The 24,405-nt window shown below is 43.9% G+C and overlaps 2 protein-coding genes across 3 annotated transcripts in view; both read right to left on the reverse strand.

Annotated features, from left to right (window-relative positions):
* Nucleotides 1-3,048: 3,048 nt before the first annotated feature.
* LOC135472669 (beta-1,3-galactosyltransferase 1-like) lies at nt 3,049-15,921 on the reverse strand. The gene is made up of 2 exons (XM_064752277.1): nt 15,681-15,921; nt 3,049-5,708 (listed from the first exon to the last, which is right to left on the reverse strand). Exon 2 carries the CDS (start codon nt 5,558-5,560, stop codon nt 4,331-4,333), a length of 1,230 nt encoding a protein of 409 aa, XP_064608347.1. The 5' UTR covers nt 5,561-5,708; nt 15,681-15,921; the 3' UTR covers nt 3,049-4,330.
* Nucleotides 15,922-20,334: 4,413 nt separating this feature from the next.
* LOC135472667 (N-acetyllactosaminide beta-1,3-N-acetylglucosaminyltransferase 4-like) overlaps nt 20,335-24,405 on the reverse strand; it is a 28,224-nt gene continuing 24,153 nt past the window's right edge. For both annotated transcript variants that reach the window (XM_064752275.1, XM_064752274.1), the window contains exon 2: nt 20,335-23,458. In XM_064752275.1, coding sequence (XP_064608345.1) covers nt 21,659-23,122 — 1,464 coding nt within the window. In that variant the 5' untranslated portion in view covers nt 23,123-23,458 and the 3' untranslated portion in view covers nt 20,335-21,658. The remainder of the gene's footprint in view (nt 23,459-24,405) is intronic.

Consider the following 24,405-nt stretch of genomic DNA (forward strand, 5'->3'; position numbering starts at 1 on the left):
CAGGTGGGGCTGTTTACTTCGGTAAGTCGTCTCAGTAAAGCAGCGCTAGATGAAAGAGCGATGGAAATCAGTCATGCAACAGTGAGGCACGCTACACGTACTAGCTCTCTACGGACTAATTCGGCGCCCTATGACTGAAAAATTATCAACTATGACGTTAAAACCTAAGCACTCACTAACTTATTACGCTGTACGGTCACAAAATAACCCTCATTTTTGAAAAGTTATCCTGTTCATTGCACTGTATGTCTGTATGACACAGCAATCAGCGTGACTATACCACAGCTATCAGCGTGACTGGATACCACAGCAATCAGCGTGACTATACCACAGCTATCAGCGTGACTATACCACAGCTATCAGCGTGACTGGATACCACAGCAATCAGCGTAACTGTATACCACAGCAATCAGTGTGACTGTATACCACAGCAATCAGCGTAACTGTATACCACAGCTATCAGCGTGACTGGATACCACAGCAATCAGCGTGACTGTATACCACAGTATTCAGCGTCATTGTATACCACAGCAATCAGCGTGACTGTATACCACAGCAATCAGCGTCATTGTATACCACAGTAAGCACTGTGATTGTCTGACGCCGCAACCAAGGCTTCTGTGTGAACACAACAATACAAGTGGGACACAGCACTGGAGACGACGTCTAGCCGTATCGGAGGACTGTGTGTAAACTTCACAGTTGATATGGCCTCACACGCAGTGGACTCCAGGGTCCCGTAGACGATCTAGCCGTATCGGACACATGTTCTGGGCCTATGGGCTGCTCTTCCTGTTGCTGTATCTGCTCCTAAGGTAAATAAGTTCCATCTGTGACTTTAGGTTAGATATGAAGGGATGAATGCCGCTTGTGCCGCAGGCGATAGCCCTCTGACCAATGAGAAGTATCTCCAGATGTGACTGGAATGAAAATATGAATACTGCTCATGTCGCAGACGATAGACCTCTGACCAATGAGAAGTATCTCCAGATGTGACTGGAATGAAAATATGAATACTGCTCATGTCGCAGACGATAGGCCTCTGACCAATGAGAAGTATCTCCAGATGTGACTGGAATGAAAATATGAATGCTGCTCATGTCGCAGACGATAGGCCTCTGACCAATGATAAGTACCTCCAGATTTGACTGGAATGAAAATATGAATACTGCGCATGTCACAGACGATAGCCCTCTGACCAATGATAAGTATCTCCAGGTGTAAATGGAATGGATAGATGAATCCCTCTCGTGTCACAGACGATAGGCCTCTGGCCAATTATGTGCATCTGCAGGGGTGAATACAATAGAGAGATGAGTGCATCTCATGCCACGGAGGATAAATCTTTCACCAATGAAATGTATCTACAGGTGTGTATGAAATAAAGAGAAGAATACGGCTCATGTCACTGAGGATAGGACTGTGCCCAGTAAAGTCTGACAGGTTTGTATGAAATGGAGAGATAAATACTTTTCGTGCCACAGAGGATAAGCTTCTCACAAATAATGTGTATCTGCAGGTGAGTAGGAAATGGAGGGAAGAACACCGCTTATTACACAGAGGATAGGACTCTGACCTATGATGTGTATTTACAGGTGTGTATGAAATGGAGAGAAGAATACCGCTCATGTCACAGAGGATAGGGCTTTGACCAATGATGTGTATCTACAGGTGTGTATGAAATGGAGAGAAAAATACCGCTCATGTCACAGAGGGTAGCGCTGTGATCAATGATGTGTATTTACAGGTGTGTATGAAATGGAGAGAATACCGCTCATGTCACAGAGAATAGGACTCTGAGCAATGATGTGTATTTACAGGTGTGTATGAAATGGAGAGAAGAATACCGCTCATGTCACAGAGGATAGGACTCTGAGCAATGATGTGTATTTACAGGTGTGTATGAAATGGAGAGAAGAATACCGCTCATGTCACAGAGGATAGGGCTTTGATCAATCATGTGTATCTACAGGTGTGTATGAAATGGAGAGAAGAATACCGCTCATGTCACAGAGGATAGGGCTTTGACCAATGATGTGTATCTACAGGTGTGTATGAAATGGAGAGAAGAATACCGCTCATGTCACAGAGGATAGGGCTGTGATCAATCATGTGTATCTACAGGTGTGTATGAAATGGAGAGAATACCGCTCATATCACAGAGGATAGGGCTTTGATCAATCATGTGTATCTACAGGTGTGTATGAAATGGAGAGAAGAATACCGCTCATGTCACAGAGGATAGGGCTTTGATCAATCATGTGTATCTACAGGTGTGTATGAAATGGAGAGAAGAATACCGCTCATGTCACAGAGGATAGGGCTGTGATCAATCATGTGTATTTACAGGTGTGTATGAAATGGAGAGAAGAATACAGCTCATATCACAGCCGGTAGGCCTTTGAGCAATGTTGTCTCTTGCCCACACGATTCCTGATTTCGGTAGAAAAGCTTCAAATGCATGATTTGAATGCTATTTTCACCCAGTCACATAGAACATACCTTGCGTTCTGCCAGCATCATTGAAAACTGTTAACTGCTTCCTTTGAATGATTCTGTCCTATTTTCATACTTTGTATACTTTCTTAGTTCTTTGTGGTTTGAGGGAAACGTCGATTTGGGGAAATAACATGCGATTTGTGACCCTGGAACGTCCATCTTGATTGACGTCTGGTATATACAATATCTGTTTTGACTCAAAGATTCAAGTAAATTTGTCAGAGGTGGCTTTAGTGAAATAGTCCGCAGTACAAGTGGTAAACACCAATTTAAAAAGTATTTGATGAACAAATGAGAAACACTCGAGGTCCAGTGCTTGAAATGAGTCCGCGGCTTGAATAATGTTACAGCAGACATAGATGTATCAACGTTTTGTAACGGCCAATGTCCAAAGCAGTCTCCAGTGTTTCTACTGAGTATAGTTGTTCATACGTACGCTACATGTAAGGAGACAAAAACCCAGAGAAACAACAGCAAAAATTTGCTTGACTAATACATCAGTTCTATTACAGTTCCAAATTCTTGTTACATGTACTTTGACGCGATCGCTATAACGCGGATATAACACTCGTTTGGCTGACATGTGCCTTATTTACATTTTGTCATGCGCAGCACACGTATTATGGAAGGATATTGTGTACGGCAAATAAATGGTATGTTTGGAAAAGTGTATATCCACGTGTGATATGCACTACAGTTTGTGTATGACTATAAACAGATTTATTTATTTGATTGGTGTTTTACGTCGTTCTCAAGAATATTTCATTTATACGACGATGGCCAGCATTATGTTGGAGGAAATCGGACAGAGCGGGTGGGGGGGGACCCACGACCTTCGGTAATTTGCTGGTTATAAACGCAGAGCCAGACGTGTATGATCATGACCGCTTTCCACTGACGTTGTCTAATAAATCAACCCCCTCTAACCGCGGCAGAAATAAAGTTTCAGAGCATTTCTCGCCTAAATCGGTTCACTAAGTCGGTTCCAAGCTCTGTGAAAACAAGCAATTCTGTGCTGTTGTGCCTTCAGTGCTTGTCCCAGAGCTTGTGCCACTACACACCAGTTTTACAAACACAACTGTTCAGATACAGCGGCGGATTACAATTAAGTACACAGCTTGGACCCATGTCAAAATTGGGACCATGGTACAAGACTCGATCAACAACAACGATCCGTCCGTCCAACTTACAGGCAAAACCGTTTACCAAAAACACTTTACCTGGTTCATTTAAATTTACACTTTTTTTACAAAGAAAAACAATCTATATTTGAAACGAAAATGAGGATTTTGAGGAGAACTTGACAACTTTTTAGTTTCACACAGTAATTTTCTCCCATCCTCTGAATAACTTGATTAATGATTTTAATGTACATACACGTGCTGAGATTTGAAGCCTGTATAATGTCTTGACATGTGCAATCCGGGCAATTTGGTCTAAGATTTGCCTCCGAACTGAAGCGTGAAGGATCACTGATTGGGTTATACTGCCACACAGACAATTACTTCCAGCAACCACAGCTCAAAATAATGGTGGTCAATCTAGGTCATTTTTTGATATGTTATCGAGAAAAGTTCAAGCTACATGTGGTGGTATGGCATGGCAGGTGATATATATGTTTGAGGTTGAAGTTGAAAACTTTACTTCATAAACAATAAGGAAAAATGAAAGCGCTCGTGTAACCTATAACCCTTGGCAATGCGCTCATGTAACCTATAACCCTTGGCAATGCGCTCGTGTAACCTATAACCCTCGGCAATGCGCTCGTGTAACCTATGACCCTTGGGCCACTATGATCCTCACTGACTACATTGAAGCCTCGTATGTCTGTCTATGTGCCTCTTTCCAGGGATTGTCTTTGCTTGAGGACATGTACACTCGCATGCTGGAGTGCCCAGTCTGTCAGACGATTCAAGGTGGCGTTCCACAGAGACCGGTACCCGGCTGAGTCTTTCACTTTGCACGCCGTATGTGTAATAGGTGCTCCACTGGTATATTCCCCCAGCTGGACATCCTGTTGAAGGCTAAGGTGACGTGAGATGTCTACATACTTCAGAGGTTTGACAGTGGGCGCGCTCAATCCAAACAAGAAAGCATCGTCCACTGCTATCAGTGGAGCCTTGAAACTACCCTGGTACAAAATCGGCATGACATCAGTGGTCATTAGAATGGCATAACCAGAACAAAATTCCGGATAATACGTCTTGTTGGCTAGCAGATGAACAGGGACGTACCATCTGTTATGAGGGTCTCGCTGGATTTTTCGAGATTCACCTTTCTGAAAATGACACATCAATGTTGTGGGGCTATGCCAGATTTGTGGTATAAACAATTCGGTAACACGGAAAATGTCCAAAAATATGTTGTCATCAACCTTAATAACATATCGTGCATGTGCACAATGTCGGCTTATCCACTGGCTGACCATAACGGCTTTGATTCCTAAATTGGTAAACACATCTACAAAATCCCCCTGGACTATATCGTTGTATGTGGACTGTTCAAGGCCCACCCCGGGGCCGTCTTCAGGGTGAGCTGCATCACCCAGGAAAAACACTGTTTTTACACGAATATCTTTAAAATTGTTTAGACCGGCCCAAGTTTCTCTCAAAATCGTTCTGGAAGAAAAGTGACTTACTTCGCTGTGCATATAAATCAAAATATCAACTCTTTGGTTTTTACAGATGTCCTTGTTTTCTATGATGTAGCCTTCGAAATACGGATGTTGAACACCTGGGGCGATGGATGGACTGGGAACGGGCTTGAACCACGGAAGAACACCACTAGAGGCAACCTCGCTTTCGATTTTATCATGTATCACGTGACGAGGACGAGGGTCGTCTGCTTCAAGGGATACCTGATGTATTCCGCCTTGAAAAGAATTAATTGGGACAGCTGTTTTGAACTGAAGCTTCCTCGTTGCTACGTAAACCACGTTCGGGCGAGACAAATGAGCAATAAGAAGCGAACACAAGCAGGCTGAGACAACCAAAGAGGCGAAGATGGTTTCCAGGTTAATGCCCCGGTTACCTCCCTTTGACGTCCGTTGTGGGGAAGGCATGCCTATTGTAACATAAGAGCCACATAAGAAGAGAGCTGATGCGAAATTCTCGTCTGGATCATTCTGTCGCCAACATGATGGTATCCACCGCTTAAACGTCTTATCAGCTTTTTAACTCCTGTCCATTTTATCCTCAGTTCCTCGGCATCTGAAAAATATTGAGGGTTTAATTAGCTGTAATGTTCATTAGTAAAACGACTGAATGGTATTTATGTGCTTTTACGCTGCCCGAGGGTAGGCCGGCTACCACAAGGCTGGTACATATATTAGCGAGGGAAGGGACTCTAGTTCTCTATTGTCTGTACTCGATGGAGAGATGCTGCGATAAAAAAGACACTTCAGACGTTATAAAAGAAAACTTAAACAACCTAGAATTTGAAAAGATTTCACTTTGCCAAAAAGTGTACGTCAAATGGGAGAACACCTGACAAGCAGAATTGTTCAGGTTTGTTACCATAGTTTAAAACAATGTACATTAAAAACATTAAGCGCCAGATCATAGTTGTGCCAAGACATGATAGTTATCACTGTGCAAAACTGTTCCACCACTGAACTCCAGAGCATAGTAGTTCCAAGGCATGATATTTATTACTGTACAAAACTATTTCACCATGAAACGCCAGATCATAATAGTGCCAAGACACGCTAGCTATTACTGTACAAAACTATTCCATCATTGAACGCCAGATCATAGTAGTACCAAGACGCGATAGTTATTACTGTACAAAACTATTCCACCATGAAACGCCAGATCATAGCAGTGCCGAGACACGATAGCTACTACTGTACAAACTATTCCATCATTGAACGCCAGGTCATAGTAGTGCCAAGACACACTAGCTATTACTGTACAAAACTGCACCATCATTGAACGCCAGGTCATAGTAGTGCCGAGACAGAATAGCTATTACTGTACAAAACTATTCCATCATTGAACGCCAGGTCATAGTAGTGCCAAGACATTATAGTTATTACTGTACAAAACTGTTCCATCATTGAGCGCCAGGTCATAGTAGTGCCGAGACACGCTAGTTATCACTGTACAAAAGTATTCCATCATGAAACGCCAGATCATAGTAGTGCCGAGACACGCTAGCTATTACTATACAAAACTGTTCCATCATTGAACGCCAGATCATAGCAGTGCCGAGACACGCTAGTTATTACTGTAGAAAAGTATTCCACCATGAAACGCCAGATCATAGTAGTGCCGAGACACGCTAGCTATTACTGTACAAACTATTCTATCATTGAACGCCAGGTCATAGTAGTGCCAAGACACACGAGCTATTACTGTACAAAACTATTCCATCATTGAACGCCACATCATAGCAGTGCCGAGACACGATAGCTATTACTGTACAAAACTGTTCCATCATTGAACGCCAGGTCATAGTAGTGCCAAGACACGCTAGCTATTACTGTACAAAAATATTCCACCATGAAACGCCAGATCATAGTAGTGCCAAGACATTATAGTTATTACTGTACAAAACTGCACCATCATTGAACGCCAGATCATAGTAGTGCCGAGACACGCTAGCTATTACTGTACAAAACTATTCCACCATGAAACGCCAGATCATAGTAGTGCCGACACACGATAGCTATTACTGTACAAATCTGTTCCATCATTGAACGCCAGGTCATAGTAGTGCCAAGACACGCTAGCTATTACTGTACAAAACTATTCCACCATGAAACGCCAGATCATAGTAGTGCCGAGACACGCTAGCTATTACTGTACAAAACTGTTCCATCATTGAACGCCAGATCGTAGTAGTGCCGAGACACGATAGCTATTACTGTACAAAAGTATTCCACCATGAAACGCCAGATCATAGTAGTGCCGAGACACGCTAGCTATTACTGTACAAAACTGTTCCATCATTGAACGCCAGATCATACTAGTGCCGAGACAGGCTAGCTATTACTGAACAAAAGTATTCCACCATGAAACGCCAGATCATAGTAGTGCCGACACACGATAGCTATTACTGTACAAAACTATTCCATCACTAAACGTCTTCATTCTACGTTTCTTTTGCCGTACAATGAGTATAATTCTCCTGTAAGTCAATATGGACAGAGTGTTCAGAATCTCTGGCACTTTGTTAAACAATTGTATCTAATTCCGCTTGAACCGGGGCTAGGGACAGAATACTCATTGTGTTGAAGTAGACCGACGGGCTTAGGGCTGTATATTAATCCCATGGAATTAGATCGCCAGATTAAATATATGAACAATTGCCGTCAAAGCTCAATTTAGATACATAGATTGATCATCGACAACTTACCTATTTCATATACTTTCTTAGGTCATAGGTGGTTTGTGCAGTAAACGTTGACTTGGGAACTGGCCTTGCCATTATTGACATGCAAATGACCTTGTTATTATTGGCATGCAATTGACCTTGTCATTATTGACATGCAATTGGCCTTGTCATTACTGACATGCAATTGACCTTGTCATTATCGACATGCAATTGGCTTCGTCATTATTGACATGCAATTGACCTTGTAATTATTAACATGCAATTAGCCATGTCATTATTAACATGCAATTGGCCTTATCATTACTGACATGCAACTGGCCTTGTCATTATCAACATCTAATTGGGCTTGTCATTATTGACATGCAATTGACCTAGTTATTATTGACATAAAATTGTGCTTGTCATTATCGACATGCAATTGGTCCTGTCACTATCGACATGCAATTGACACTGTCATTATCTTCATGCAATTGACCTTGTCATTATTGACAGGCAACTGGCCTTGTGGTTATCGACAGGAAATTGGTTTTGCCATTATTGACATGCAGTTGGCCTTCTGATTATTGACATACAATTAACCTTGTCATTATTGACATGCAATTAACCTGGCCATTATCAACATGCAATTGGGCTTGTCATTATTGATATGCAATTGGCCTTGTCATTATTGTCATGCAACTGGCCTTGTCATTATTGACATGCAATTAACCTGGCCATTATCAACATGCAATTGGGCTTGTCATTCTTGATATACAATCAGCCATGTCATTATTGACATGCAATTGAATTTGTCAATATTGACATGCAATTGGCCTTGTCATTGTTGATATGCAATTGGTCTTGTCATTATCGACATGCGATTGGCTTTGTCATCATTGAGGTGCAATTGACCTGGTCATTATTGATATGTAATTGGCTTTGTCATTATTGACATGCAATTAGCGTTGTCATTATCGACATGCAACTGGGCTTGTCATTACTGACATGCAATTGGCCTGGTGATTATCGATGTGCAATTGGGCTTGTCATTATCGACATGCAATTACTGTTGTCATTATTGACATACAACTGGCATTGTCATTATTGACGTGCAATTGACCTAGCCATTATCAACATGCAAATTGGCCTTGTCATTATTGATGTGTAATTAGCCTTGTCATTATTTACATGCAATTGGCTTTGTCATTATCGACATGTAGTTGGCTTTTGTCATTATTGACATGCAATTGACCTTTGTCATTATTGACGTGCAACTGACCTGGTTATTATCGATGTGCAATTGGCCTTGTCATTATCGACATGCAATTGCCCTTGTCATTTTTGAGGTGCAATTGACCTAGTCATTAGTGATATGCAATTGGCCTCGTCGTTCTTGACTTGCAATTGACATGATCATTCCTAACGTGTAATTGGCCTTGTTGACATGCAATTGACCTTGTCATTGTTGACATGCAACTGACCTTGTCAGTATTGACATGCAATTGACCTTGTCATTTTTCACATGTAATTGGCCGTGTTATTATTGACATGCAATAGTCCTTGTCATTATTGATATGACATTGGCCTTGTCATTATTGAAGTGCAGTTGGTCTGGTCATTATCGATATGCAATTGGCTTTGTCATTTTTGACATGCATATGACCTTGTCATCATTGACAGGCAGTTGGCCTTGTCATTACTGATACGTAATTGGACTTGTCATTATGGACGTGCAACTTGCCTTGTCGTTATTGACATGCAATTGACCTGATCATTATCGATATGCAATTGGCCTTGTCATACTTGACATACAATTGGCCTGATCATTATTGACATGCAATAGTCCTTGTCATTATTGACATGCAATTGGCCCTGTCATTATTTACATGCAACTGGCCTGATCATTATTGACATGCAGTTGGCCTGGTCATTGTTGACATGCAACTGACCTTGTCATTATTGACAGGCAAACTTTTCTTTTGACACCTTGATATTATAGAACATTTTATTTTATTTTGAAGCAACGAAACGTATGAGAAATTATTTCAATATTTATACAAAAAAGATTAGAAATTTTCTGGCAGTGGAATAAAAAGTCGATGGCAATATTTTGCTGCAGTTTGATGAACGTGAATAAATAATAATCACCCGAGTCACTCTCTATGCCGTGTATCCTGCTGAGGTGACCAGGGAATCAGGTGGTAGACCTATATACCTTTCTGTGTCTATTTTCTGGAAACCGGCATTGCCATAATATCTCAGTTTCTCACTTTCAAAGTTGCTGCGGAATTTCAGCCTGAGATTCGGGTTTACTCTGGGCGTCATCGGTATATCCTCAAGTAAATCAGCTGGATCTATATAAGTACGACATACCCATCTGGCAAAAGTCGCCGGATGTTTTCGGTTGCCAGTGTCGTGTCATGCGACTTGCATTTTGTTTATCGATTGTACATGTCTAGCAGCCCTCTACACTGCAGGACAGCGATATCTGAATTATGCTGAATATATGCTTTACATTATGAACACCTCATATATTACTTTTGTAAAAAAAACAAAAACAAGGACTCTTCTAATGCAATGTTAAGTTTGTCACGCCTTACGGCTTACAAAACGATCTGTACACAAGGTTTTTCACGTCTACTTAAGACTAATCTGTGCAATACGTTCTTCACGACAGACAATGAAGTGCTCGTATGAGCAAAGTACTATCACCTTGGCTAACGAGTACGAATTGCCAACTCGAAGTGGAGGTGCCGACTACCAACTCTTGTATTTCCAACGAAGTCTTGTATTTCCAACTTCAGCAATATCAGACATCATGATTGCTCAAAATAACCTATAAATTGTCTCCATAGTAACAGGACTAATATAGTACAGCGTCGTCGGTATTAAGACAGACAGCCGTCTAACTGCTACCTGCAGCTGACTTTGATCTAACGGCCTACTCCGTACAAGTACACAGTTACTATATACAGGTGGGATTTCGGTGGAGAATATATTTAAACACAGTCAGAACCATTTTAATATAGAAGAATTCAGGTTGGGGTCAGTGACATTAGTGCGCTTAGGTTACTTTGGTGAGCTGGGCACAATTTCATCAGTAAAAAGCGCTAAATGTAACAATTTTGAAACATATTTTACGACAAAACTATCACTCGTAGCGATATAGTTCCATGAAACAGAAAAGAAGCACAATAGTTGGTCTATCTACTTACCAATAAATGGTTTCCTGTAATGAAACCTTGGATAATCAATAGCAACGCACATCTGCAATCTTTAATTGCAATGTGCAGGAAAACTATTGGTTGTAGAAAAAAATAGAACTAGATTCGTCTCCAGAACTCACCCTCAACGCCGTCATATACCGTTACCTGCACACACACTCACAGGGTACATTGTGATGAAAACATCAGCAGGGTGGAGCATGGATGTAGGCGCACACTCACCCTCAACGCCATCATATACCGCTACCTGCACACACACTCACAGGGTACATGGTGATGAAGACATTGGCAGAGTGGAGCATGGATGTAGGCGCACACTCACCCTCAACGCCATCATATACCGTTACCTGCACACACACTCACAGGGTACATTGTGATGAAGACATCGGCAGAGTGGAGCATGGATGTAGGCACACACTCACCCTCAACGCCATCATATACCACTACCTGTACACACACTCACAGGGTACAATGTGATGAAGACATCGGCAGAGTGCAGCATGGAGGTAGGCGCACACTCTCCCTCAACGCCATCATATACCGCTATATGCACATACACTCAAAGGGTACATGGTGATGAAGACATCGGCAGAGTGGAGCATGGATGTAGGCGCACACTCACCCTCAACGCCATCATATACCGCTACCTGCACACATACTCACAGGGTACATGGTGATGAAGACATCGGCAGAGTGGAGCATGGATGTATGCGCACACTCACCCTCAACGCCATCATATACCACTACCTGCACACACACTCACAGGGTACATGGTGATGAAGACATCAGCAGAGTGGAGCATGGATGTAGGCGCACACTCACCCTCAACGCCATCATATACCGCTATCTGCACATACACTCACAGGATACATGGTGATGAAGACATCGGCAGAGTGGAGCATGGATGTAGGCGCACACTCACCCTCAACGCCATCATATACCGCTACCTGCACACATACTCAAATGGTACATCGTGATGAAGACATCGGCGGGATAGAGTATGGATGTAGGCGCACACTCACCCTTAACGCCATCATATACCGCTACCTGCACACACACTCACAGGGTACATGGTGATGAAGACATCGGCAGAGTGGAGCATGGATGTAGGCGCACACTCACCCTCAACGCCATCATATACCGCTAGCTGCACACATACTTACAGGGTACAATGTGATGAAGACATCGGCAGAGTGAGCATGGATGTAGGCGCACACTCACCCTCAACGCCATCATATACCGCTACCTGCACACACACTCACGGGGTACATGGTGATGAAGACATCGGCAGAGTGGAGCATGGATGTAGGCGCACACTCACCCTCAACGCCATCATATACCGTTACCTGTACACACACTCAAAGGGTACAATGTGATGAAGACATCAGCAGAGTGGAGCATGGATGTAGGCGCACACTCACCCTCAACGCCATCATATACCGCTATCTGCACACACACTCACAGGGTACATGGTGATGAAGACATTAGCAGAGTGGAGCATGGATGTAGGCGCACACTCATCCTCAACGCCATCATATACCGCTATCTGCACACACACTCACAGGGTACATGGTGATGAAGAAATTAGCAGAGTGGAGCATGGATGTAGGCGCACACTCACCCTCAACGCCATCATATACCGCTACCTGCACACATACTTACAGGGTACATCGTGATGAAGACATCGGCGGAATAGAGTATGGATGTAGGCGCACACTCACTTTTAATGCCATCATATACCACTACCTGCACACACACTCACAGGGTACATGGTGATGAAGACATCAGCAGAGTGGAGCATGGATGTAGGCGCACACTCACCCTCAACGGCATCATATACCACTACCTGCACAGACACTCACAGGGTACATGGTGATGAAGACATTAGCAGAGTGGAGCATGGATGTATGCCCAGACTCACCCTCAACGCCATCATATACCGCTATCTGCACACATACTCAAAGGGTACATGGTGATGAAGACATTAGCAGAGTGGAGCATGGATGTAAGCGCACACTCACCCTCAACGCCATCATATACCGCTATCTGCACACACACTCACAGGGTACATTGTGATGAAGACAGCGGCAGAGTGGAGCATGGAGGTAGGCGCACACTCACCCTCAACGCCATCATATACCGCTACCTGCACACATCCTCAAAGGGTACATGGTGATGAAGACATCGGCGGAATAGAGTATGGATGTAGGCGCACACTCACTTTTAACGCCATCATATACCACTACCTGCACACACACTCACAGGGTACATTGTGATGAAAACATCAGCAGAGTGGAGCATGGATGTAGCCGCACACTCACCCTCAACGGCATCATATACCGCTACCTGCACACACACTTACAGGGTACATTGTGATGAAGACATTAGCAGAGTGGAGCATGGATGTAGGCGCACACTCACCCTCAACGCCATCATATACCGCTATCTGCACACATACTCACAGGGTACATGGTGATGAAGACATTAGCAGAGTGGAGCATGGATGTAGGCGCACACTCACCCTCAACGCCATCATATACCGCTATCTGCACACACACTCAAAGGGTACATCGTGATGAAGACATCGGCGGAATAGAGTATGGATGTAGGCGCACACTTACTTTTAACGCCATCATATACCACTACCTGTACACACACTCACAGGGTACAATGTGATGAAGACATCAGCAGAGTGGAGCATGGATGTAGGCGCACACTCACCCTCAACGGCATCATATACCGCTATCTGCACACACACTTACAGGGTACATGGTGATGAAGACATTAGCAGAGTGGAGCATGGATGTAGGCGCACACTCACCCTCAACGCCATCATATACCGCTAACTGCACACACACTCACAGGGTACAATGTGATGAAGACATCGGCAGAGTGGAGCATGGATGTAGGCGCACACTCACCCTCAACGCCATCATATACCGCTAGCTGCACACATACTCACAGGGTACATGGTGATGAAGACATTGGCAGAGTGGAGCATGGATGTAGGCGCACACTCACCCTCAACGCCATCATATACCACTACCTGCACACACACTCACAGGGTACAATGTGATGAAGACATCGGCAGAGTGGAGCATGGATGTAGGCGCACACTCACCCTCGACGCCATCATATACCGCTACCTGCACACACACTCACAGGGTACAATGTGATGAAGACATTGGCAGAGTGGAGCATGGATGTAGGCGCACACTCACCCTCAACGCCATCATATACCACTACCTGCACACACACTCACAGGGTACAATGTGATGAAGACATCAGCAGAGTGGAGCATGGATGTAGGCGCACACTCACCCTCAACGCCATCATATACCACTACCTGCACACACACTCACAGTGTACATTGTGATGAAGACATCGGCAGAGTGGAGCATGGATGTAGGCGACACTCACCCTCAACGCCATCATATACCGTTACTTGCACACACACTTACAGGGTACATTGTGATGAAGACATCGGCAGAGTGGAGCATGGATGTAGGCGCACACTCACCCTCAACGCCATCATATACCGCTAGCTGCACACATACTCACAGGGTACAATGTGATGAAGACATCGGCAGAGTGGAGCATGGATGTAGGCGACACTCACCCTCAACGCCATCATATACCGCTACCTGCACACACACTCACAGGGTACATTGTGATGAAGACATCGGCAGAGTGGAGCATGGATGTAGGCGCACACTCACCCTCAACGCCATCATATACCACTACCTGTACACACACTCACAGGGTACAATGTGATGAAGACATCAGCAGAGTGGAGCATGGATATAGGCGCACACTCACCCTCAACGCCATCATATACCACTACCTGCACACACACTCACAGGGTACATTGTGATGAAGACATCGGCAGAGTGGAGCATGGATGTAGGCGACACTCACCCTCAACGCCATCATATACCGTTACCTGCACACACACTTACAGGGTACATTGTGATGAAGACATCGGCAGAGTGGAGCATGGATATAGGCGCACACTCACCCTTAACGCCATCATATACCGCTACCTGCACACATACTCACAGGGTACATGGTGATGAAGACATCGGCAGAGTGGAGAATGGATGTAGGCGCACACTCACCCTCAACGCCATCATATACCGCTACCTGCACACACACTTACAGCGTAGGCCTATATGGTGATGAAGACATCGGCAGAATGGAGATTTTAACTGAAGAATTCACTGTCTGTACACAGCATGCATCACCAACTCTGTATATTACATTTGCTTTTTACGACCCAAAGGCTTTAACCTCCGATTTGACGTGTCTTGTCTTGCTTGGGTGGGTTGTATTCACCTTCCCGTATAAATGTAAAACGCCTAAGTACCAAGTGTTTTTTAATATAGCTCCGACACTGTTTAATATAACTTACACCTCCCAAACATTCAGCCTTTTACAGGCTTGCTCTAATTGGCGTATCGCAGTTCCTGAAATTCTCTATAATTCTGTCGATTTATTCTAGACCTCATACTCGCTCCTTTCTTTAAAATTGCTAAAATAGCTGCGTTAGGGTATTGTCATATTTGCGGCACGTGGCGTCGTAGTAAGATGCGGTTCTTACCACGAAGGAACTCTTCAAGTTCAATATGTGTTTATACTCACTGCGCAGGACGGTCCGACATCTTGTTGCACAGCGCCCCATTATTCTTCTGTGGTATTTTCGGTATAGAATTGCAGGTCATGGTTGGACAAACACATAGATATAGTCATGTATAGTTTGACCTGAACTATAGTGTTCCATCATACGAAAAGTGCGGTGTTGTACGAGTAAAAAAAACTTGTTTGGGCGTTATCATTGAGCCACTACTCAGAAAATGAAAGTTACCTATATATGGGTGTAATATCTCTGTGAGCTAAAACAAAGTCAACAACATTGTGCTGTAAACAGGTGCAGAAAGGATGTCCTATTCTGCAAAGTTATCCCACATATGACCTAGACCTAAATTTTATTTCTTTATTTATTTGACACTTGTTTAATGCCATACTCAGAAAGTCTTCACTTGTAATAAGGCTGTCATTTTAGGTTGAGCCAGGAATCCCGAGTGGCCGCTTTAAACCACAGACCTTTGGAAAGTTACTAACGAAATGTCTGTCTCGTGGCTTACAGATATGCATACCGTACAAAGGCCAAACTATAGTCAACAAATGCCAGTGAGAGTTAGGAAATGCGGACATTCTCTCTGTTCAAGACAGGTTTGAACCCGTGCTTCAGTTAATGACCTCGCTCGCTCGAGCCGCGAACAGTACATCGGAAGAGATACCTCGCACCGTGCCACGATTTAGCGCGAGTCATACACGCCACTCTGTATACTGTTCCTTTCACACAGCAGACAATTTTTTCATTTAAGTCTTGAACAATGCCAGTGTCACTGTGGTTAGAATGATAAAGCAGAGACCTGAGAATTGAGAATAAACAAAATGTCTTTATCGAAGTTTGTTTCTATTAAGGCTGAATACAAACATTTATTTTACCTAAAGTCTGCACAACATTAATTGTTCCAACGGATACTCAAAAAGTTGATTTATAACTGCTGACTATAAGTCTGTGGGAGGACAGTATTAATGAGACAAACGGGAAAGACACAGGTGCATCCTACAGGATCCAACAGATCGAGACTGTCTAGTGATGACAGTGCTGTAAAGCGAGCGTAGAAGGCAACGCATGCCCTGTAAGGAGCACCAGCGCAAGTGCGAACTTATCCCAATATACGTAGCAAACGTACTTTAAGATGTTGGCAGTTTGGGACGATCGTCCATTGGCCACGGTTTATTAATGAAAATTCCGCTAGACAACATTCAGAGGTTTACTGGACTCATTCCAAAGTATCGGTATTGACAGCTAAAGGTGATTTCTTCGCAAACTGCCGACACATGATCGCCGTAGCGTCAAAGGTGTTAGACCCATGTAGTCGATTAAAAAAATGCATTGCCTTTTAGTTCATGTTCAAGCGTGTTCAAAGCATATCTATGGCGACAGTAATCGAAGTGACGCTTGATTCCACTTTGCTTCAGTGTCCCTGACATCGACGCATGCTTATTTAGCTTCGGTTAGCACCATGTCGTATCGGAAACACCACAGTATTATTCAAATTGGCTGTGGAGAAATACTGATCACGCCAGACAGTACAAAAGTCACCGATGTGTGAAGTTAGGCCAGGCAATAGATCGGGGGCTATTCTGATATGTCTGAGCCGCTAGACTTGCTGGCGTTGTCATTTCCTCCCATGCCCTTCCAAGGTCATATCTAACAAACATAAGTGGATACGGAATTCCCTTTTGTTAGGTAGGTCACAATGGTTCGTTTAATGTAGTGATACGAACTTAAGATATATTCATAAAACCTGGTCTTAATAGCCAGTCATAGCGATATATGTTAAGACTTTTATGTAAGACATAAGATGAGTGGAGCCCGTGTGCTTTGATTAGGGAAGTATAAAAACTATGTTTTTGACAGAAGGATTCGCCAATGGAATCCTTGCTCTCTTGTGTAGTGATCTCTCAAGCTCTTGTGTAGTGATCTCTCTCTGAACGTGCTGAACTTAACTGGTAAAAATGCTTTTACTGGTATATAAGGCATTGTCATACATGAAAGGACCAGTTTGATTAGTTAACAGTAAAGTGCGCATTTGAACATGGGCCCTTGTATTTTTATCGGAGTGTAAACTGTTTATGCAAATATTCTCTCCGCCTTATGTTTAGTGCTTCACACGTGGTGGAAACTCTTCTAATCCACTATGTACGCCAACCTTCTGTACACCCAGTGACCAATCTCGGTGTATTTGGCCTCTGTTGTTCGTGTCCTTGCCCTGTATATACCGTGGGCCTGGTGCCATATTATCCAGCATACTGTGTACAGGAGGAGGAGGTGTCGAGAAATTTTCGAGAAAGATACGTAGGAGAGAAGGGTATTTGGAGCGTACTTACTTAACGAAAGGCTCCTAACTTGTCATCAAACAGGTAGACCCATAATACGAAGTACTGAATATATAGACAGGTCAGCGGCCGGGTGGCATTCTGTGGCGTACTTAACATTGGCTTACATAAGCTGTATGTAGTAAAAAGTAATAAACATGGACATGGTATTCTGTGACGTACTTAACGTTGACCGACATAAGCTGTATGTAATAACAAGCGCTGGACATGGACATGTCAGCGGGCGGGTGCCTGGTATTAGATGACGTACCTGACATTGGCTGCCATAAGCTGTATGTAATAACAAGCACTGGACATGGACAGGTCAGCGGGCGGGTATATGGTATTCTATGACGTACTTAACGTTGACCGACATAAGCTGTATGTAATAACAAGCGCTGGACATGGACAGGTCAGCGGGAGGGTATATCGTATTCTGTGACGTACTTAACGTTGACCGACATAAGCTGTATGTAATAACAAGCACTGAACATGGGCAGGTCAGCGGGCGGGTGGCTGGTATTGGATGACGTACCTGACATTGGCTGACATAAGCTGTGTGTAATAACAAGCGCTGGACATGGACAGGTCAGCGGGCGGGTATCTGGTATTCTGTGACTCACTTAACCTTGACCGACATAAGCTGTATGTAATAACAAGCGCTGGACATGGACAGGTCAGCGGGAGGGTATATCGTATTCTGTGACGTACTTAACGTTGACCGACATAAGCTGTATGTAATAACAAGCGCTGGACATGGACAGGTCAGCGGGAGGGTATATCGTATTCTGTGACGTACTTAACGTTTACCGACATAAGCTGTATGTAATAACAAGCACTGAACATGGACAGGGTCAGCGGGCGGGTGCCTGGTGTTGTGTGACTCACTTAACCTTGACCGACATAAGCTGTATGAAATAACAAGCACTGAACATGGACAAGTCAGTGGGCGGGTGCCTGGTATTAGATGACGTACCTGATATTGGATTACATAAGCTGTATGTAATAACAAGCGCTGGACATGGACAGGTCAGCGGGCGGGTGCCTGGTATTGGATGACGTACTTAACATTGGCTTACATAAGCTGTATGTAATAACAAGCACTGAACATGGACAGGTGAGCGGGCGGGTGCCTGGTATTAGATGACGTACCTGACATTGGCTTACATAAGATGTGTGTAATAACAAGCACTGAACATGGACAGGTGAGCGGGCGGGTGCCTGGTATTAGATGATGTACCTGATATTGGTTTACATAAGCTGTATGTAATAACAAGCGCTGGGCATGGACAGGTCAGCGGGCGGATGCCTGGTATTGGATGACGTACCTGACATTGGCTGACATAAGCTGTATGTAATAAAAAGCACTGGACATGGACAGGTCAGCGGGCGGGTATATGGTATTCTGTGACGTACTTAATGTTGACCGACATAAGCTGTGTGTAATAACAAGCACTGGACATGGACAGGTCAGCGGGCGGGTGCCTGGTATTAGATGACGTACCTGATATTGGTTTACATAAGCTGTATGTAATAACAAGCTCTGGACATGGACAGGTCAGCGGGCGGGTGCCTGGTATTGGATGACGTACCTGACATTGGCTTACATAAGTTGTGTGTAATAACAAACACTGAACATGGACAGGTCAGCGGGCGGGTATATGGTACTCTATGACGTACTTAACATTAGCCGACATAAGCTTATGTAATAACAGGTCAGTGGGCGGATTCCTGCTATTCGATGACGTACTGAGGTCAGGGGGTCGTGTGCCTGAGGTCAGAGGCCGTGTGCCGGAGGTCAGGTGTCGTGTGTCTGAGGTCAGGGGTCGTGTGCCTGATGTCAGAGGGGGTGTGCCTGAGATCACAGGCCGTGTGTCTGAGGTAAGTGGTCGTGTGCATGACGTCAGGGGCCGTGTGCCTGAGGTCAGGGGTCGTGTTCCTGAGGTCAAGAGTCGTGTGGTTGAGGTCAAGGGTCGTGTGCCTGAGGTCAAGAGTCGTGTGTCTAACCAGTTGAACACCGTATATGAATCAAAAGGGCGCTATAAACGTCAATGAAAGCACCTACAAAAATAGTCTAATCCAGCGTTTCTTCTCATTCCAAAAAAAATCAGTCTTGTATCTTGAGTGTCACGGGCATGTATAAAATGGACGACTTTCTCACCTACAGCGGTTATCAAATTAATCCATTAATACAGGCATAATTAGGACAGTGCAGTTTATGAAACATATTAAAACAATGAGTTTTTATTCAAGCAAATTTTCCATGTTCATAAATTTATAAAGTTTTCAATATATATATATATCTATATATATATATATAACCGATATAACCGATAACATCTCCCTATAAAATATCGCATGTCCACAGTCAGGTCTCTCAAAGTACCTGAAAATATCGCAATGGCGTCACGTGAACATTCTGGTAAAGCCATAAATACAGCGTAAAAATAAAAAAAAGACAATTCAACTGTTTGCTTTAGGAAGTTCCATAAATTACGACGAGGTACAATCCGCTGATCCCCTCGGGTACGGACAGGAATTTTCACACTAAGCAACAAACAATCGAAACTACCCAACATTGCCTCAGATGTTGTTGTGACCTTTTATCAGAGGCTGTTCAAATACCGATATGACTAAAATAGGTGAACGCGCTTATATTTCAATTATATCTTCTTTGCAATCACAATGCTCGTTTACGCCTGTTTTCCTGTACTACCCGCAATGCTCGTTTACGCCTGTTTTCCTGTACTACCCGCAATGCTCGTTTACGCCTGTTTTCCTGTACTACCCGGGAATATCTAAAAGTGTCGGTCTGCAGCAACCTACGGATGGTGGTTGGTTTTCCCCGGGAAAATGCTGGCTCCCATGGTAGAAGTGAAATAGTTCTCAGCACGGCGTAAACACCTAACAAATAAATATATAAAAGAAAGTAACGTCAAGTGGAAGTGGTTTGCATACCCAGAAGCATTGGCTTCGTTCCCCACCCACCGGGCCTCACTCTTCCTTCCACAGTCGTTGTTCCACAATGGTCACAACCTGGTCAGACTTAGTAAAAGTTTTGACATTTGACTACAGAGGGCCATATAATAACATACAGTAATATAACATACAGACTCCTGTTCAAGACCGGTTTTAAATCCGCACTACGTGTGTGATTTGTGTACGATGCACGCTTCCTAAATTTGGACAGCTTGGTACAAACCAATCTATCCAAATGAGACGTCGGATGTCTCGCGTAAAATTGTAACTCTCTCCTAGAACTAGTTGTGGCATCATTGTTCAAACTGGCCGTAATCAATCTACTTAAGTATGCGACAATATGCAATGTCATTTAAGTCAGATCTTGATCGTGATAAGTCCTTGTGGTTAATGATAGGGCCGTTAATAATGAAATGGGAATTACCCCACAGCAATCACACTAACATTCAAAATTCTTTTTCTCCCATATATAAAAAAATTCAACTGAGAGTTTATCGCGCCCTGATAATCAAGATACATACATTAGCCAACCACGGCCGTAATGAGTGACGGTGAAATCACAAAGCAACTGGCCATACATTGAGAACGTCAAACTTTTTGTCACACTTCACATTCGCACAAACACCTTTCAGATGGTGGATGAACTGAATATTGGCACTATCTCCCGTGACGGTGTCTGCTTTTGCGTCCTATGATTTGTCGACCCTAGCAACAACAGCTCCTTTATTGTTTGCGCCTTCCAGATTTGGTTTTTTAGCCAGGGCAGGTTGAGGTGGCGCCTGTTTTACCGCTGCCACAGGCTCGCCTTTCCGCTTAGAGGCATCAACTTTTTTGTCTACAGAGGCAACTGCGGCGGCAGCGAGCTTTTCCGAAGCTTCCTTAGCAGATTTTTGTCTCACCATTTCGTCCACTGCCATTATCAGGTCATCGTTAATTAATTTCCGGTTTGAATCGGTCATTCGCGATAAAGCTGCAAACCACAGTCTCTCCATGACACCGTCTGCCCAGGCTGAGCAAACTACAAATCTAGTGGGCCCTTTGGACTCGTAACTTTCCAGTCCTATTTTCTGATTCAAAGTGAAATTGCTCACAACACTTTCCCAAGTCACTCCGCCTATTTTCTTCGGCAACAGCCCGAAAAGATACACGTCGTCCACCCAGAAGAACGGTGTGAGGTAGGCCGCTCGATACATCCCCGTTATCAGATCAGGTGTCATAAACACAGCGTACCCATTGCAATATGTGGGATAAAACTTGTGTCCCCGGAAATCGTCTTCGCCAACTGCCCATTTTAACTTGGTGTTTCCATGTAGGATAGGACTTGTACCTTCTTTGCGAACATGACAGAGTATCTGCTTGGGTTTCTTACCGTACTTCGGCAAATAGTAGTCAATGACGTTGAATATATTGACAAAAACATCGTCATCCACTTTTATAATCAGTTTAGAACTATTGCAATTCTCAGAAATCCATCTGTAGCCCAGGACACCTTTATGTGTGAGATTTCTGTACGTGTCTTTGAAGTTTCCCTGAACAATGTCCTTATATACAGTGCTCTCGTTCTCGATGAACACCTGAGTTTTCCTGTCTGAAGCCAGTCCGAACAAAAACACTATTCTCATTTTTATGTCTTTAAAGATGTTTTTATTCGCCCAAGTTTCTCGCAGGGACCTTCTCCGTCCGAAATGGTTGGGGGCACTGTGTACCATTATCAAAAAGGTCAAATCAGCAGCCCCTGTGCAAATGTCAGGGTTGTTGATCACGTAAGGGGATGTTAGAGTGAGCGGATAATGCGTTTTAGTGATGATCGGCCTCATAGACCTCGACTGAGTGGATGGTAAAGTGGCTAAGGTACGCCGATGTTCAGCACTACTTCGTTCCATTGACATATTTTCTCGCAGCGCACGCACATCAACATTCGTTTCATCCAAGTGAAGGACAACATCCACGGAACCGTCGGCGTGCTCAACAACGTCTTTGATATGGGCCGCCACTCGTGTGTCGTGTAACTTAAGGAAGGTCTTTATCGGCGTCCTGGGGCTCCAGAAAACTAAAAGAAACCAACAGGCGAGAACAATACAACAAGACGCCAAGTAAACGAGGGAAGACTTTTCTGGTGCCTTCCTCCGCCGAAAGGTCGATTCCCCATCCATCACGAACGCAAGTGGTTCTTGTTTACAACGTGATGGAAAGTTTGGGTGGGAGATGTAGTTTAAGATGTGCCAATGTAGGAGGGTGACGGCAAAATGGGACCAAGTTCCGGTGCGGGAAGTGCTGGTGTTTCTGACAGCTTTTGCCTTTGTGATAACTACGTGGTGTTCTTCATTAAGTTGCCACAATGTAAGAACAGATTCCCCGTTCCTGAGAATGTTACTGCTCTTATTCCGCCCAAAAGATAAGAAGCCGGGGAAGGATATGAATACATCCCATAGCCCAAGTTTTGTCCGCGGTTCCCATGTGGACTTGTTGACTGGTCACTCCTGTACCCGCTGTGAAAAGATCAAACACTTTGGATGTAGCCAAGGTTTACACATCAGATTACAGTTATGCACTACAATTAAACCATCCCCCAACCCAACCCCCACCCACCCCCATACACACACGCATTTTTTAACATCTGTCTACACAAAATACCCTAAACGTCTAAGCTAAACGTATAAGCTAATCATCACATCAATTTGTGAACATGTCATCTTCCTCAATAGGGCGTGTACACCAAATGATCAAAGGGCATATGCAATTCCTACATGATGTGCCAACAACAATTTTGACGTGCTATACCAACAGGTATTCCCATGTGATATACCAACACCTATTCCCTCATGATATATCAACACCTGTGGACACTGAGCAATACATTCAATCCCTAGACACATACTACCCTAGATACATTTAATGTCTAATCCCAGATTAATGGACAACGACACCGAACGATATATCCTATACTTCACAGATGACTGGACATGACACCGGGCGATACATTCAAGCCCTTGTCAGATATTACTGAGCAACGATATTAAACCATAAATTCAATGCCTCGTCACAGATTACTGGACAACGACGCTGGGTGATACATTCAATGCCTAGTCACAGATTAATGGACAACGACGCTGGGCGATACATTCAATGCCTAGTCACAGATTAATGGACAACGACGCTGGGCGATACGTTCATTGCCAAGTCACAGATTACTGGACAACGACGCTGGGCGATACGTTCAATGCCAAGTCACAGATTACTGGACAACGACGCTGGGCGATACATTCAATGCCTAGTCACAGATTACTGGACAACGACGCTGGGCGATACATTCAATGCCTAGTCACAGATTACTGGACAACGACGCTGGGTGATACATTAATTGCCTAGTCACAGATTACTGGACAACGACGCTGGGCGATACGTTCATTGCCTAGTCACAGATTACTGGACAACG

This window comes from Liolophura sinensis, chromosome 8, assembly GCF_032854445.1.
Source record: "Liolophura sinensis isolate JHLJ2023 chromosome 8, CUHK_Ljap_v2, whole genome shotgun sequence".
In the NCBI taxonomy this organism is placed as follows: domain Eukaryota; kingdom Metazoa; phylum Mollusca; class Polyplacophora; order Chitonida; family Chitonidae; genus Liolophura; species Liolophura sinensis.

What these genes read in the sequence shown, in the direction of transcription:
- LOC135472669 (XM_064752277.1), bottom strand. Translation starts at nt 5,560, where the DNA reads ATGCCTTCCCCACAACGGACGTCAAAGGGAGGTAACCGGGGCATTAAC.